The sequence below is a fragment of the Excalfactoria chinensis genome, chromosome 3 (assembly GCF_039878825.1).
Source record: "Excalfactoria chinensis isolate bCotChi1 chromosome 3, bCotChi1.hap2, whole genome shotgun sequence".
Classification (NCBI taxonomy): Eukaryota; Metazoa; Chordata; class Aves; order Galliformes; family Phasianidae; genus Excalfactoria; species Excalfactoria chinensis.
This window is the reverse complement of record NC_092827.1, coordinates 81207072-81223657: the sequence shown is the minus strand read 5'-3', so window position 1 is coordinate 81223657 and position 16586 is coordinate 81207072. Positions and strand designations below refer to the sequence as shown.

The window sequence follows — 16586 nt, the reverse complement described above, 5'->3', positions numbered from 1 at the left end:
TTTCGTATAACACACAAGAAGAAAATAAGGTTTTTTGCGGTAACTCAAATCAGAATAGTAGTTCTATGAGTAACTTGTTTGGGAATAATGGATGTGGTGTGCTAAAGCAGGTAGCTCTGTTGGTAAATAATCAAAAACTGCATTGATCTTGTGTTTTGATCTTAGTGCTCACAGAAGTTATACTAGATTATTCAGCAGTCAGGAATTTGCTTCAAGTCAGTTCTGCTGTGAGAAATTCTATAACCAATACTTAATTTCCTGTCAGTTAAGGTATCTTTGAGGGCTTTTCAAGTCCTCCTTGCACTTGTGGCATTGACTTTGCTTACCTAATACATCTTCCATCTTAACTGAGGGCATGTTGTTCATCATGCTGAATTAAGCTTGGAGTTTCCTTCTTGAGAGAATCTGACTATGCAGCTGGAACTTCTCAAGGTGTAAAGTGATAAACTATGGGGAGGATAATGTGAGAAGAATGTTTGCTTTACTCAGTCTTTGCAAATTATGTCTTAGTGTTAATCTCCTAAATTAAATGGAAAATGGGCGAGGACACCAAGAATAGGTTTCATCTTAAGAAACAGATTAAAGGTAGAACATTTGAATGTTCTGAAATAGTTAACTGTTATACTCAAACTTCCAAGTTCTCAGTGCTTTTGAAATCTCTTATTATTATGCTCATGCTTTTAAAATCTTCTCTTTTTTAGGCGTAATATTATTGAAGCTGTGTACAGTAGACTGAATCCACACAGAGAGAATGAGGGGGTAAGTTTCCCTTTTGATCATTTGTTAATTGAGACATCAAGCTGGTGTCATACACTAAGCAAAATTGTACATTGCTGCTAATAAGGTATCATACAAAACATGTATTGGAGCACATAGTTTAATTTTGACCTTGTTTTGAATGGATCTGATAGAAAAGAATTTTGACCTCGAGGACATTAGCTGACTAATACTTTTTCAGTCAAGCCTGTGAAGCAATAGTGTAGGGTTGTTTGTTTGTTTTTTAACATGATAGTTTACTACTGTTAAATTATCATTAGCATATTCATTTTTCATTAAGTGTAGAAAACTTTGGAACACTGATAACAAGACTAATACTTATTACTTTTGGGATAGCCAAGGGAAATATATACACTGTGTGCAGTGGTCTAAGAACAGTTTAAATTGCTTTTTGTTTTCATTCAGTTCTGATTTCTGAAAAGATTTGTACTCATCTACCATGCTCCTAGTAGGTTGTTTTAAGTATTTATGTTTCAGTATGGTTTGTGGTAACTTCAAACCTGTTTTTTGGGTTCTTTGTAACGTAGTATAATTTGTAACAGTTGTAGTTAAACTTGTTGAACAAACATTTCGGGGTTTGCTTGAAGAACTACAATGGTATATTATAAAAGGTCACTGTTGGCACACCTGCTGTCTTCTGTACAGTTTATGTGAACCAATTTGCAAAGACAGAATTCATCTTCTAGTGAATTCTTCATCAGATTTTTCTTTCTTTTTTTCCTGGAGATGGCCACAAAGTCCTCAGTCCTGTGGTCATTATAGTCAGTGGTGTTGGAGAGGAGTCCTCTTTTATTAAAAGTACTTTGAAATGGGTAATGGCATATTCACAGTCTCAAGGTGCACAACATTACTGCAGTTCTATTTGTGTATTTCCTAGCATCTTATTCTTTGGCCTCATTATTTTTGGTTTATTTATTCTCTAAGTTACAAAGTTTTTTTATAGTGTCTCTATCTTGTTTTTTATAGTGTCTCTAGTTAAAAGAAAAAATACAGAACAAATCTCCATTTTTAATTCATTAAGATTCACTCTATTTTTGTTATTGTTCAAAATGGATCAACAGTATAGATTTCTCATTTGATAAACAGTATAGATTTCTCATTTAACTTGTATCAAACTTCAGCTGTACCTTCAGGACAAGCTACCGGTGGGGTTTGTTCTGTCTGGTTTTGTTGTGATTTCTTTTTTTTTTTCTTTTTAAACTAAAAGCAGTTTATCTAATGGTGACTTTGTGGAAATATCAGTTGCCACAGGTGGTTTTATGATAACATGTTTTCAAAATTCAAATGTAGTTCTTAATAGCCGTGTATGTTTTCTGAGAGCCCCACCACGGAGGACAGCATCTTTTTTGTATATTGACTCCCTCCAGGAACTTTTTACACATCTGTTACAATTTAATAAAATGAGGTAACTGAAATAAACACGAAAGTTACGTCCTCAGAATGGAATATAGCTTTGGCACCAATTGCCTTTAAAATCACTGTGTATTTGTTTGGAGTCCTTTTAATTGGTTTCTTCAAATGTGAAATATAAGCATGCTCCGGTGGGCTTTGCAAACTTCATCTTCTTTTGCTGTTGAGTGAAAATAACAGCAGCAATGTGGATGATGCCCTTTAGAAACACTACACTGGATGAAATTATAGATACCATTTTCCAGTCAGTACGTTTTTATTTTGGTAGTAAGTGATTCTGATCCAAAGTAGTCTGGGAGGAGCATGATGCCACTTGGTGAAGGCTACAAATACTATGTGTACTTCCAAGCAACTAGGGATCATTTATCCTACTGTCTTTGAGACCGGGACCAACCCAATGTGGGCCCCATCTCCAAGGTGACAAAAAACATGACTCCTGTGATTGTCTTATACAGCGCTTGGTTCTTGGTGTGAGGTAGAGATGCCTCAGTATTTTAAACTGGCTGTTTAAGGAGGGAGCAAAAAAAAAGGGAAGGAAACTGTGGAGTTATGCAATGTCTATGCATTGTGATAACGTTGCTAAACATCTCATATTTAAACAGGAAGCAAAGGTAGGAAGGAAACATACAGCACCATACCAATGATGAAAGACTGGAATCTAAGCAATGCTTCTGTTCTTAACATAGTATGAAGCAAGAGTAGTTCTTAATACTAAAAATTACAAGCTGGAGATAAAAGCTCTGAATCTGCAGAGCATGAAGGTGCACTGACTTGAACTTGAGACTCATACCTTTTGTGTATTTAATAGCATACTTGTCAAGAGTGTGGGTGTAATGCTTAAATCTGCTGGAACTAGCAGCCATCTTATCTGCTGATTTTTATATTAGGGCAGAGACTTCTTTTCCCTTACCCTTACAAGTAATGAGGTAATTATTAACATACTAGTGCATTCAAGGAAACATTACAAAAGCAAAAAACAAACAAACAAAAAACCATCCAGAATGTTTGCAGTTGGTTTCCTTCTGAAGCATTTACTTTTTAGTGTTGAACAATTTTAGCTAATAACCCTATGTTATAATAGCTTGACAAATAAGTTATAAGTAAGTATATAAATCAAAACTGAGATAATATCTTTCTCTAGATAAGGTTGCTTTAAGTTTGTGCTGCACAGATACCCATTAGTATCATGCTTGGCTTAGACTTGTTTCTGCCACTGGAGCTTGTGATTCATGGGATAGCTTCATTCAGTTCTTCACCTGTATGTTCTGTTCTGTTTATCTTCTGAGAATCTTTAACATAAGTAGGTACTGTGTAGAGTGAGATGCTAATTAGAGTAAAGAATCATTACTATGGCAGCATTCAGAGATCCCAGCATGGCTTCAGGGCATAGCAGTCATTAAAAGTTTTCTTTTACCCATCTCACCACTGTGCAAGTATTGGACAGACTTGGGGGCTGATGAGAGCCTTTCATTGGGCTTGCAACCAGCAGCTCTGCTGGTGTTTTGGCAGAGAGGCTTCTGATAATGCTTTGGTGACTTGTACTCTTGTGTTTAGATGAAATCATAGAAATCTCTTGCATATTTTATGCTCCTACTGCCCAGTGCACTTAGGCTGCTTGGAGGTATGTGTAATTTAGAAATGAGAAACAAAGTTACCGACTGTGCCAGAAGTTTCTGTGACCCTTTTATTTGAAGCCACCTTTGTGCTTGAGTATCTTGTCTGAGATAAGTTGTATTTCTTTCTTGCTTTTGTTTTACTTAGTGGCACTTGGCTGAAGCAAATGATGTGTCATTAAGGGCTGTGACAGATTGCTTTTAAAAATGCCATAATTCTTACATGTTTAAACACTGTAAATTTATTGTTTCTAATATATAGTAGGCTTTTGTATACAAGTAATTTAAATGTTCATAGCTTGTTTAAGAATTTAATGTTGTATTAAATACAGCTGGGCTAGTGCACTAAGTTCAATTAGAACAAGAAGGAAGACAAGTGCTGACTTGCACAGTTATCTTAGCTTTCAGAGAATTTGGGGGACCTGTTCTAGCCAAGCATCATTAGCAAGAAATCTATGCAGTAATGTATCCATATTGTAAGATATATAAAAAAGATGGTTTCTATCCTACTGTTATATGTGGAGGTTTTTGTCCTCTGTTGCTGAGGGAGATGAGGTAAGCGCAGAGTAGACCAACATCAGGCGTGTTACACAGGAGTAAAAATATTAAGCTCAGTCTCCCAAAAGAACTATGAAAGATCTGAGTATTGTGAAATTAGTGTTTGTTTGCTAATGTCAACCTTGGAGCAGAACTGAGGAATTACACAATGTAGATATTCTCCAGACTTTCAAAAGAAGTAATTCCTCCTCTATACTGCCGTATTTAATAATAGCTAGATGAATATATACATATAGCTTTTTTTTTTTTTTCTCTGAAAATCTATGAAATAGAATATATCTGTAGTATCATCTCAATACTCTTTAATTTGCTTCTCCTCAATGGGCTCTTGTCTGATTGTGAAAACACTAGTACATGGGAGCAACATGTGAAACTGAGACCAGGAAACCACAGTGGAAGTACATCTCTACTTAAGCAACAAATTAGGCTCAGAGGGATGGCATTATATGCAATAATGCCCTATTTATTTATTTATTTATTTATTTGTGTGTGTGCTAAAATTGTCCCCTTTTAACTTAATTGTTGTTAATCATTCTTAATGCTTCTATTCTAGTTACATTACAGAATCAAAAACTCTTACTGAACCCAAGATACTGTCTTAGTACTGCTGTTAAGTTGTAAATGAGTGATTGTAATACTTTGTTTAGTTTATGAAGCTTTTGGACTAGATAACAATCAAATGAGGTCAGCATTAAAAGAGAGCAGTCTGGATTTTGCCTCCGTTGCAAAATCTGCCAGCTTTGAGTGATCTAGCTCTATTTGTCTAGTTTGATAACTTGCTAGATATTAATAATCTAAAATGCGCTATTCCCTTAAAATGACAGTACTGCTTTAGCACTTGAAAGTTTAAATACATGGCAGGTGTACAAGTTCATCACAGAAAGCGAAGGCACGCAGCAGAGATAGACCTTTGACTGAAGGCCTGTAGCCAAATAGATGCTTTGCAGAAGGGACCTACAGTCTGTAATCAGTGCTTGTTATTTAGTTGTTTTGGCTTGTTTTGCTCTAGGTTGCTAAATTTGACCCTAATGGCTGTTCTACCGGTTAATTTTTCTATGCAGTGCACACATCACACATCTGCCCAAATCACTATCTTGCATTCTTCAAACACCCTCGTTCCTGGTGCTATAAGTAGCTGATTGCTTTTGTTTTCTTGGCAGCATCAGGCATACAAAGAACAGTTTTTAACATAGGATTGTTTTCAAGTACACTTGGGAGTGTTTATTTTGACGTGATGCTTCAGTTAAACTGTTTGCAGTAAGGACTTGCCTGTTCTTTTTAGTATGTTTTTCACAGAACTGCTTTGCCACTGGCTGTGAGAAATACACAGCTAAAGATACGGACCTGTTGGCTAAAGAAGCTTTAATATTCACATTTTATGCTGTCTGACAGCCAATCACAGTTGTGGAGAACATCAGCTGTGTCCCCTGGGAGACAGTCTGAGTAAAGATGGAGTTTATTGGGTGGAGGTAGCATTGATGCTGTCCAGCTCAAAGCAAATTGAAATGATTGACAATGCTGTTCTAATAGGTATCATTTTTAATGGTTGTGTAAAATGAACGTGTTCTCTGATGTTGCTTATAAGGTGGGGTTTTTTTTGTACTTGCATTAGAACGAAGCTGATGTTTTTTCAGTCAGAAAAGTTGTCTTTTTAAAAATGTGTTTCTAAAATATCCTAGTTTAACTACTGATTTTTTTGGGGTCTTGAATCTTAAAAAAAGGACCCTGGCGAAGCCGAGGAAAGTGGAACGCAGGGAAAATTGGTGGAAGCGCTCAGGCAAATGAGAATAAATCATAGGGGGAACTACCGCCACCTTCTGGAAGAGATGCTGACTAGTTACAGGCTAGCTAAGATGCAGGGAGAAGAGTGCACTGCTGAATCAGCTGCAGCTTCTGCTTCAGATAATCATGCTGGACCCAGTGACCCTGTGCCACACAGCCCCTCAGAATCTGGGAGTCGCCTTGCTGAAATGCAGAGCTCAAGTGAAGATTCAGGGATGAATGAGATGAGCGATAAACAGACGTGATGTCTTTGCTTTTCATAGCGAATTTGATGCTTCTCTTCACTTGGCATATTTTCTTTTGTTTATATCTCAACATTTGTCACATTTATCGTAGAAGTCTGTTTGTTTTCAGTTTCAGTTATTTGTACAGATTGTTGACGTAAATATACTTTTTTTCCGTTAGAAGTTGGAAAACTATTGTATATTACAGTAGTTTATGTTCTATGGCAGCCATTTAAGTTCCACGTGAGATTTTGTTTTGAAATCCTGTGACCCCCAACAATAGGAACCTAACATGCAATGCAAAAATAAATTAAAAAAAGAAAAAAAAAAAAAAAAAGAAAAAGCATCTAAGTACGTTCTCAGAGAACATCTTGATGGTATGTTTGCTCATTGTAAAATAATTCCCATCTGAATGGTATCTTTTGTGCACACAGTTTGGATTATATGAACACTTCCATCCTTTACCCCAGCATCATAACTGCATGTTTGTATTTGAACTGTGTATAGTTTATATTACGACTAAATTACAGAAGCTATGATGTCTTAGTTTGTCACTTTTTCTTCCTGAAATGTGTATGGTTTTTTTTTCGTTTTAGATTGTATCCACTGTTCATAAATACTTATTTTCTAGATGACTGTATTCTTATTTTCCAGGTTGTAGCTTGACGTATAAGCAGAAATGAAAATGTACTTAGAATTAGTACATAGTTTCAAGTTCTAAGAGTTTGTGTTGAAGTGAAAATAAAGAATATGCTGTGGAATAATACCTGTATGCATATTGACTCTTTTAAGCAAGTAATAAACTGCCTTTGAAATATTGTCTTTCTGCCATTGAAACTTCTCATAGCTTCTCATTTGAACTCACCATGATGTTCATTAGTTTCTACAAATATTTCAGTCATTTTGAGTTTGACACCTCATCATTAATCCTCTGTTTGGGCAATATTTCTCAATTTCAAGTTAAAACATCAGTAATATAAATGAATAAACAAGTTGTTCTACTTAGGTTTGGCTTCTACCAAATCTTTTACTCGCCTTTTGGTGTATGACACGTGCATTTGGGTAGGTCATGGATGACAGTGGGAGTTTACAGTGGTGGTAACTAATCTGCTAACAAGTTAAATCTGGAATCGCTGTGTCAGTAGTCAGTCTGTAACATGACAGTTGCATAAAAACATCATTGTTCAACATAGGTACAGATTTCACTGCCTTCATGAAACAGCCTGAGGGAATATCTGATGAACCAGGGATATCTTAAGAGTTCAGTTTTAGTACCCTGCAGATTTTTTTTTGTTTGTTTGTTTTTGTTTTTGTATTTTGTGGTTGCAGTATTATGTATTGATAGCTGTGATGTGGTATGGCTTTAGGTAACGCTTAAGTCTTTATATTACAGTAGTTTTACTGGGTTCATATCTCATAAAAGTGAATTTTCTCATGTAGTTGAAGGGCAGAGCATGTCTGTGTGTGGAAGTTGGCAGGTATGAAAAAGGGGAAATGTCTTTTGATGCTACTGTGTTCTAATTAACTGTGCCACTTAAATCCAAAGTGCAACAAAATGTTCTTGTTTGTTTTGGTAAGAAGTAATATTTCTCCTCTTCTCTTCCTGTAGGGTGCTGGAGATCTAGAAGATCCGTGGTAGCCTTACAAATCTACTAAAATGCTTTTGATTCTGAAAGGGGGAAAAAAAAAAACTTTTAAATCTGTTTTCTTCAATACAAGGGAAAATTTCTGGTGGATTTCCAACATTTTGTGAAATGGGCAGAAAGATATTAGAATTTTCCATCATTCGTTCATGTTTGTGTTTTCTGATATTGCCACTCTTAGCATTGCCTGTACTACAGTATTTTTACCAGCCTCAGGCATACTGATTACATCTGTAATGAACTTTGGCCCTAAAAAGGAAGGAAGGAGTGATGCTCTCAGCAGATCAGTGTGTGTACCTGAGTTGCGTGGGATTGTAGTTGTACTCTGAAGATACACTGTGGTTAAATGAAATTACAGCATACGAGCATGAGAGAGTACAAGTAATTCTGTGAGACGTTCCTTATTTCACTTTACAGAGTTGGAAGGCTTTGCAGCTCTGTGGCTTGGAAGTAATTTCAATTGGGCAATATGCTATCAGATGTGTATTATTATTACTATTATTTTTAATTTTCCAGTTTTACCTGTATTACCAGACCGTTAGGTTTCCCTGCGGTGTCCAAATTGTGATATGTTGCCTACTGCTTGCTTGGAGATAAGTGTATTTGGCAATAATATACAAAGATTCTAGGCATCTAAAAACAGTACGGATTTTACGCATGTGTACAACACACCCTTACACTCTTGCTAGAGAAAACCTTTTAAAACCAAACTGATGAGTTTCTAGTTAGTAGTGACTTGTTTTGACATCTCTCACAGCTGCAGGTTTTTAAAAAAGAAAAAAAAAAAATGCTGAAAATTTGCCTTTATTATAATGTAAATTGTGATTATTTTTTTGTTCTATATGTGGTTTTCTATAGGTTTTTGATTTTATTATTTTTTTTTTCAGCTTAAGATACAGACAGAAGTCTGGTGTAATATGGGTATAATTTTTAATTGTTTGCGTTATTTTCAAAGTTCAAATTATCACTTTGAGATTACTATAAATACACTTAAAATTATCTATTTTAAATTAAGAAAATATTAGAGATATTTTCATGGGTTCAATGACCTTTCATTTTATAAGCAATGGGCATGGTACAGAGTGGCTGTCATGTAAGGTACTTGAAGATTCTTAGTTTAATTCTATTTTTGCAATAACCTTGACTTTTTCTTCTGACTTCTTTGAGTTGTGCATGTAATGAGTCCAGTAAATGCTGAAAACGGGGAAGAGTAAAGTATTTATCTAAAGTAAAAGCTATCGGGGAGGGGAAACAATGAATGTATCCATCTGTACATGATTTACATGCTGTGGATGCCTTGTAAACATTTTCCTATTTGTTTAAACTGTGTTTCAGCGAGGATGTAAATTGCCCTTGTGTGTAGTTTTAAGCTAATGACAGTCATCAACTGGTTTTGTGTGAAATGGAATTCATGGTATTTTTCTGTAACTTTATCCCCATGGTGAGTCTGTACAAACCACATGCTCTTTCATAGCAGTGCCGAAGGCCAGCTTTCCCCATCATTTTGATTCACTGTGTACCTGATTTATTTTGTTTCTTTTTCTTTTTTTTTTTTTTTTTTTTTTTTTTTTTTGGGGGGGGAGGGAGGGGGGAGGTTGGGAGGGTGTCTAGAGAAGATTATTGCCACAATATATTTTATTTATTCATTAGATTTTAGCTTTGTAAGTTAAAAGTGTTCTAAATGACGATGTTAACAGGTATTTGTCCCTTTACTGTTTTTTGTTTGTTTTTTTTTGGGGGGGGGTGGGGGGTTGTTAAAAGATAGGGAATGAAGAATGCAAAATGGTTTATTGTTCAGACTATCCGCTCTGGTCCAACCCTGTACTGATAGTACTTTCCCAGTATGATATTGTGATGTTTCATACAATACAGTGAACATAACCAACTTGTTATCTTCAATAAAGGATTGCTAAAACAGTGTGATATGCTTTATATTTTCTTGAGGAGGATTTATCAAGAAAGTGCAAGTGTTCTTTATAAAAGAGGATAGGGTTTACGAGGTTTCTTTTCTGGTACGGCCTGGTGATGGATGTGTTATACAGGGAATGTGGTTCTTTGCTGCAGGAAGCCAAGAGTCTCTAAGTAGGCTTCTCTGTGGGTGACAGAACACTATGAACGGTATGTCAAGTTCCTGCAGTAAATTCTTCCCAAGTTCAGCTGAGATGAGTCTTATTCTGCCTGCTGGATAACATTTGTTTAAAGTCTAAAAGTCTGGATTCAAATTGACCGTTCAGGAGGTTCTCTTGCTAAAGTTCTGTAAAGATCTGAAGCTAGATCTAGAAAACTGTGCTTGCAAGATGCCTTAATGTGAATACCTCAATTTGATTCCACTTACTGATTTTTATTTAGTTATTTTTACTTAGAGTGGAGTCGTTTAGTTGGAGGAAAAAAAGTGCCAGCAGAGTCCTCCATTGGTGACACTGCAGAAATAGTGTCGAGCACTCGGTGTTACTGTGAAATGGGCACGTTCAGGAACAAGCTGTAGGTTTTTGAGTCTGCAGAGTGGTTCTTGGGGTGCATTTGTTGGAGCTGCTTTCACAGCATAAACTGTGCGTGATGTCCTGCTGAACTGCAATTTAAACCTTGTTCTGATGTAGTATGAGTTCTTGTACTCCATAGGCTCCAGTTCTGTGAGTGCTTACATGTTGTGGTATCTTTACCTTGATGTGTATTGCTTCCCCTAAATGAAAGGGTTTGTTCTCTCTATAAGTATTTATTGTGTAGAAGTGAAGCATGCACATAGGCTTTTTTCCAAAGAGAAGAGCCACAGCTCATGCAGCTCAGTGAAATGTGAATCAAGACTTCGATTTGCTCTTTGAAGAAGCGCCACTTTATATTGGCGCATACAACAGGTTTCTAATTCTAATGGTGTTTCCACTGCTTAGATTTCAGCAGTGGGGGGGGAGAGAGGGGCAGGAAAAACAATAGCATTCTTTTAGACTTGTGTGTTCTTAGCATGAGAAATCTGAGGTGTTTGATCAAATTTGTTGATGCGTTTTACTATATGCCATAACTTGTCAATTTTAACATTTGGTTTAAAAATATGTTTTCCTAATTATATTGCCATCTGGTAACTAACATGCCTTTGTGTAATGCCGAGAGTAGGAAGTGTCACTTCCACCTCAGGTCTTTCTGATGTGTCAAATTCATCTTGAATCTTCATCTTCACTTCTGTGAATACTCCTGTACCGCAGACAGAATAGTCTGTGTCACTTCTGAAATCTGCTGTCTGATCATCTCGAGCAAAATAAAGATTTGACTGATTATCATTAACCTGTTAAATGGGACAGGGAATAAAGAAATGAATGCGAATGCAAATGTTGTAATCTTGGCCTCGGCAGGTTTTTACGAGAGATTAAGTACGAACTCTCAAACGAATGAATCTTCATATGCTTTTTCTAAGCCTATGTGCAAACTGTTGTGGGACTTGACCAAAATATCCGTGCTTTTTCTGCTGCCTATGTGAACTGATGCCATTATGTAGATGGAGTATAAAAGAAATGGTGTGTACATTTGAAATAGATGTCAATTTTTGAACACATCACAGGCTAAGAACCGAACCTAGCTTTACAAGGCTTCTTTCTTCTGTAAGGCTTTGTAATGTTGTTGAATATTAATAGATATTTTCTTCCCAAATACATAGAAATCTCTCTGTGTGCATGTGTATGTATATGTATATTTAATTTGTTCCATGGCAAATGTAAGCGTAAGCCATGAAACAGGTCAGGTGCTGGGTGGTTCTGCATGAAGGTGGGGTAAGGGGAGGAGGAAATATGAAAGAACTGAGTGAAGATATTCCCAGTTTTCACTTTGTTTGGTTCTAAAAAGAATGTGCTATGAGTAGATGTAGCAGTTTGCTTCTTGAGAATTACAAACTAAAGCTGAAGCAAAAAGAACCCAAGTTATCACTGAGGTTCTGGCACAAAAAAACTGTTGAGCAGCTTCTTGATCTGTCAACAAATCCGAGTTTTGCTGGCGTAAAAAGCATATTTTAGATATAAGGATTGTCTGCTGCAGACATGTTGCTTTTCAGCTCTAAATTGGAAGTTTAAGTTGGAGAGGTAGTGCAGTTGGTGCAAGTGAACAACTGCATGGGGTGTTCGCAGAGATGAATGCAATTAGGCAAGATTACACCAAAGTAAGCAGATCACTGAATGGTTGCAGTATATGCACGTAAGTATGGAGCTAGCTCATGCAGCTGAAACTGCATGGGATCTTCGGTGTCTTTTATAACACTTCTGTCCATTTGACAATCTTGTCCTGCTTTTATTTTGGCTGTTGCTGCACGGGTCTGATTTAGCTTTGCTTTGTTTATACCAACTTATATTCCCCCTCCCCCCCCCCATGGATGCTTTGCTGTCAACCAAAAAATGAGTAACTTCTGCATTGTAGTGTGACCGAGTCCCTTTCGTGTTCAGTTCTTTGCATGTGATCATCTCTCATCCCTCAGGGACTTCGTTTACATTTGTAATCTGTGCTGCTGTGCTTCACTCTTTACATTGAAAGGTGATGTTCTCTCAGATACCTTATTTTTCTGTGAAGGTCTTCTTTGTGGGGGTGCTTGTACTTAATAGACTAGTTGGTATTGCTGAGAACTTTGTTCCACACTGATGAATACTTGCTTTTTCCGTATCCTCAAGTCATGTGGATAGTTTTCTAGAGGAAGAGCCCTTTTCCATCGGTTTGGTAATCTTTCACAGAAAGAAGTTGTCCTTACTAATAAAGGAAGACAACTGCAGTGTAACAAGAGAATGCATTCTGCATGCATTCTCTGTCTAGTTGAGATGTGGTGGTATTTTTCTCACTTATTGTGCAAGTCCTGTTTGGGGGAATGATTGTTAGCCTGATTTTCTGCTCTCTCAGTCTTCTGTTATTAAAGGTGAGTTATAGAGAAATTGAGGCTACGTTGTAGTAACGTTTGGTATTGAAAGGAGCCTGCTTTTGAGCTTCACCAAGCTGGAAACAGTCATATTTGTAAGTGCCCTCCTCAAGTTCTTGGAAGTTCATCTCGTCTGTAAGGGTAAATGCTGACTTTTGTGGCATTTTTTCAGGCAATGTTGGGATTCTGTTGAGTAGTTGAGAGAGACTTTCAGAAATAAGAATTGTCTATAAAAATTTCTATGCCAAATTCAGTAAGAAAATGACCAAATGGGGTTCACTTTCATCACTTTGAAAGAGCTGCAGAGCTTCAGTGGCAGTGATTGGACAGAAATTCATAGAAAGAAGGTTGTGCTTCTTATGAGTTAAAATACCCCTTTTAGGAGTTTAGTGACCATATCTTAGAGACGATACCCAGAAGTCATCAGAAGTGTCATACATTGCAAGAATATCCGCTTCTGACTGAGAAACTCAGCTGTTTGTGTGTTTGGTTTCATTTGTTGTTTGCTATGTTTGTTTTAGCTTTTTAATCTGCTAATAGAATGAAAATACCTCTCTGGACTGAAGTTGCGTTTCAGCAGCATTTTCTGGTTTTCAGGTCATCCTTACCTGTGAACATGAAGTTTCAGCAGTGTCCTATCCTTACAAGTTGGAAGCTCGGATGCAGATGCATGCGCGCGTTCAAGAGCCCAACTGCATTAACAAATGTTTCCCCTTGTTGTGTAAGGAAACTTTGTAACGCCATCCCCATAAAATTAGTTCTGTGGATAATCATTTTGTCATGGGCAAATGTACAAGATTTGATTTGTTCTTGTTAGGGAAACTGGAGAACGCTCTCTGAGACTTTATTTTTGTCCCCTATCCAGTCATCATCTTCAGTTCATAAACACATCTAAATTTAATGGTGCAGTAAAGATTTTGGCCTGGGCATTGAAAGCAAATAATTTTTTCCAGTGCATTTGAGGTTATATTGGTTCAGTTCTGGGGGCAGGGAATGTGAACACAATAATGAAATAAAAACAAAATACTTTTTCTAGCGCTCCTAAATCTGCTATAACTTTGCAAGATGCGGTGGTAGGAAATTTTTTGCTAGTGCAAGCAGTGTGCAAACTGGGTAAAAAGGGTGGTGTTGTACCACAGCTTTTCAGTCTCCTTGTCATGGACACCTTGCTCATAATGCTGTGTAACAAATTTTAGGTTGGAGAAATACACTTTAGATTCGTCTATTTGTTGCCACTCATCTTAAAAACATTCAGCACGTACCAAACTGTTGCTGAAGAGATGAGACTTATTGAACTTCCTGCTCAACTTCTTGTGGGAGAAAAATATGTATCCAAGTGTGTGAGTAACTGCAGCAATTCTTAGGGGTAGATACTGTATTTCAAGTGCTGATCTGTGAACTGGACAACGTTGCACATTAACACTAGAAAGGGCTCTGCTGGGTGAGTGCTCTTCTGATGCCTGGGAAAGAAGGGAAGGACTTCAACAGCTCCTAGTTTTTACTGCTTATTTTTTCATACACACACACATATATATGCATATTAGATTGTGTTGCTTACTTAATGAAAAGTACATCAGATGAGCTGAGATACTGACCAAAGGGACTGAAGGAAGGGTTTGTGGAAATTCAGCATCTCCAGTAGATAAAACTTCTAATCATAGAATCCTTGGAGTTGGAAGAGATGACCTTTAAAGGTCTTCTAGTCCAACTCCCCTGCAGTGATCAGGGACACCTGCAGTTGGATCGGGTTGCCTAGGGCCTGATTCAGCCTTGCCTTGAAGTTGCCAGGGACAGGGCATCAATCACATCTCTGGGCAACTTGTTCCTGTGCCTCACCACCCTCACTGTAAAAGATTTTGTCCTTATATCCAGTCTAAGTCAACCCTCTTAGAGTTGAAGCTTTCTGTTCCATCTTTTCTATCACAACATCACCTTCATGTGGGGAAGTGGCAGCGCTGTAAGAAGCAGCACGGCCCATGTTGTATGAGGACAGCTGAGGTTGCTCAGGGCCAGCACTGCGGGGTGAACAGGAACTCCTTGAAAGTTGACATCCACTAGAACAGATGTGGCAGGGAAGTGTGGTGACAGTGAAGGTTGTGAAGAATGCAGAAGTGGGTGAGTTGCCAACTGGATTGGCATCAAAAAAGTTCACCTTAAAATAAGATTTCTATGAGTGTATGACAGTAGCTTGACCCTTTGTGGGGGGGGTGGGGGGGGGAGGAGGCAAAAGGAGTTGGCTGTGCATGCTGCAGTGCCATGAGCCAGGATTTGAGGGTAATAGTTCTTATTAGAAGTAGTGGGAGAAGGCAGCCATGCTGATCACCCATAGGACAGGGGCCAGGTGCCTCCTTCCCAGAAAGCTCCTTCAACAACATGGTGTGAGCCAGGCTGAAGGTAATTACAACAGTTCTAATGCCATTAACCTTTAATCACGTAGTCCATTAGTAGACTAAGAGCATTAAAAAAAAGAAAAAGAAAAAAGACCACCAAGCCATGGCATGGTGTCCTGTGCAATTAGCTTGTGCTGCTCTCCAGGGCTGCTGACTGCACAGTGATGGCAGAAGGCTCATGTGTGGCCAGGGAAATCCTGGGTGCAGGATGCCGCATCACAGATTGGTTTGTGGGGAGTGTCTCATTCCTAATGTCTGCTCTCTTTGACAAGGGAAGATATTCTTAATGCCGGGTGAGAGAGGCAGCTTTAAAGGTCAGATGATTCATTGGTCTTGTGGGAGCCGCTGAGGAAATGTTGTGGGCTGCAGTGTTTGCCTTTTTGCATGGGTGTGAGGCTGGGCTGCGTTCTGTAAATAATAAGGCTATATTTAGAAGCAAAGTGCATTATGTCAGACCAGTTTTAGAGGTGACAAAACGTTTAATGAAAAAGCATTGAGCAAGAGAACTCTTTAAAAATAAATATCTTCCTACACTTAGCGCATTAGGGTGCTTAATCACCTCTTTGTACGATCAATATGTATGGTATTGAGTAACCAGCGAGCTACTTGGCATTTGTACAGCATCAAACTGCAGACTCCTTAGTCAGCCCATGCATCAAGATAATTATATATAAGAAATACTTGTGGAAATTAACCCCTCCATCTTATAGAAATAACCATGGCAATCTGTGTGGAGATAGCAGCTATTACTGCCCACATGCGGGTTGGTTTTGTTTCCCTATCTAACGCTGAGGTAAACAGAGTATGAAGTGTTTTCTGTACTCTTTAATGCTTTTCATTGGGTTCTGCGAGCATAGTTGCACAGGCTGCTTGCTGCTGCTCAACTCTGAAATCACTCAGAGAGGAACTGCTTTCAGAACTGCTTGAGGGCGAGCCAGAAGTATAATGCAGGGCACATAAAGCATGTTTTAAGAAGTTAAACCTTAGTGAAAATAGCTGGTGATCTCTCTCTCAAGATGAAGCTGACACTTTCCCTTTATCAAGATGAAGTTGACACTTTCCCTTTATCAAATAGTTTAATGATGAGCAACTCATCAAGATGAAGAGGGGGGAAAAATAGGCATCTAAACACCCGTGTGGTTTTATACATGACTAATAGATAGCAGTTGTGCTACGAAGCAGTACAGCTGCCTATGCCAGCTGGTTGGCTGCAAGAACAAAGCTATGGAGAGAGCTGAGATGTTCACCAAGGCACCTACTTGTTCCCATTACTGTTTATCTTCTACATGAATCTTAAAATACTCTGCCTG

At 37.9% G+C, this 16586-nt stretch overlaps 1 protein-coding gene across 9 annotated transcripts in view; it reads left to right on the top strand.

Moving 5' to 3' along the window:
- The window catches only part of PPM1B (protein phosphatase, Mg2+/Mn2+ dependent 1B), a 57131-nt gene extending 47204 nt beyond the window's left edge, over positions 1 to 9927 (top strand). For 5 of the 9 annotated variants that reach the window (XM_072332233.1, XM_072332235.1, XM_072332230.1 and 2 more), the window contains 2 exons: positions 702 to 759; positions 6080 to 7380. In XM_072332233.1, the coding sequence (XP_072188334.1) occupies positions 702 to 759; positions 6080 to 6385 (364 nt within the window). In that variant the 3' untranslated portion in view covers positions 6386 to 7380. Of the gene's footprint in view, positions 1 to 701; positions 760 to 6079; positions 7381 to 7973 lie in introns of those variants that run through there. The other 4 variants (XM_072332237.1, XM_072332238.1, XM_072332239.1 and 1 more) reach the window with 1 other exon arrangement.
- The last annotated feature ends 6659 nt before the right edge of the window (positions 9928 to 16586 follow it).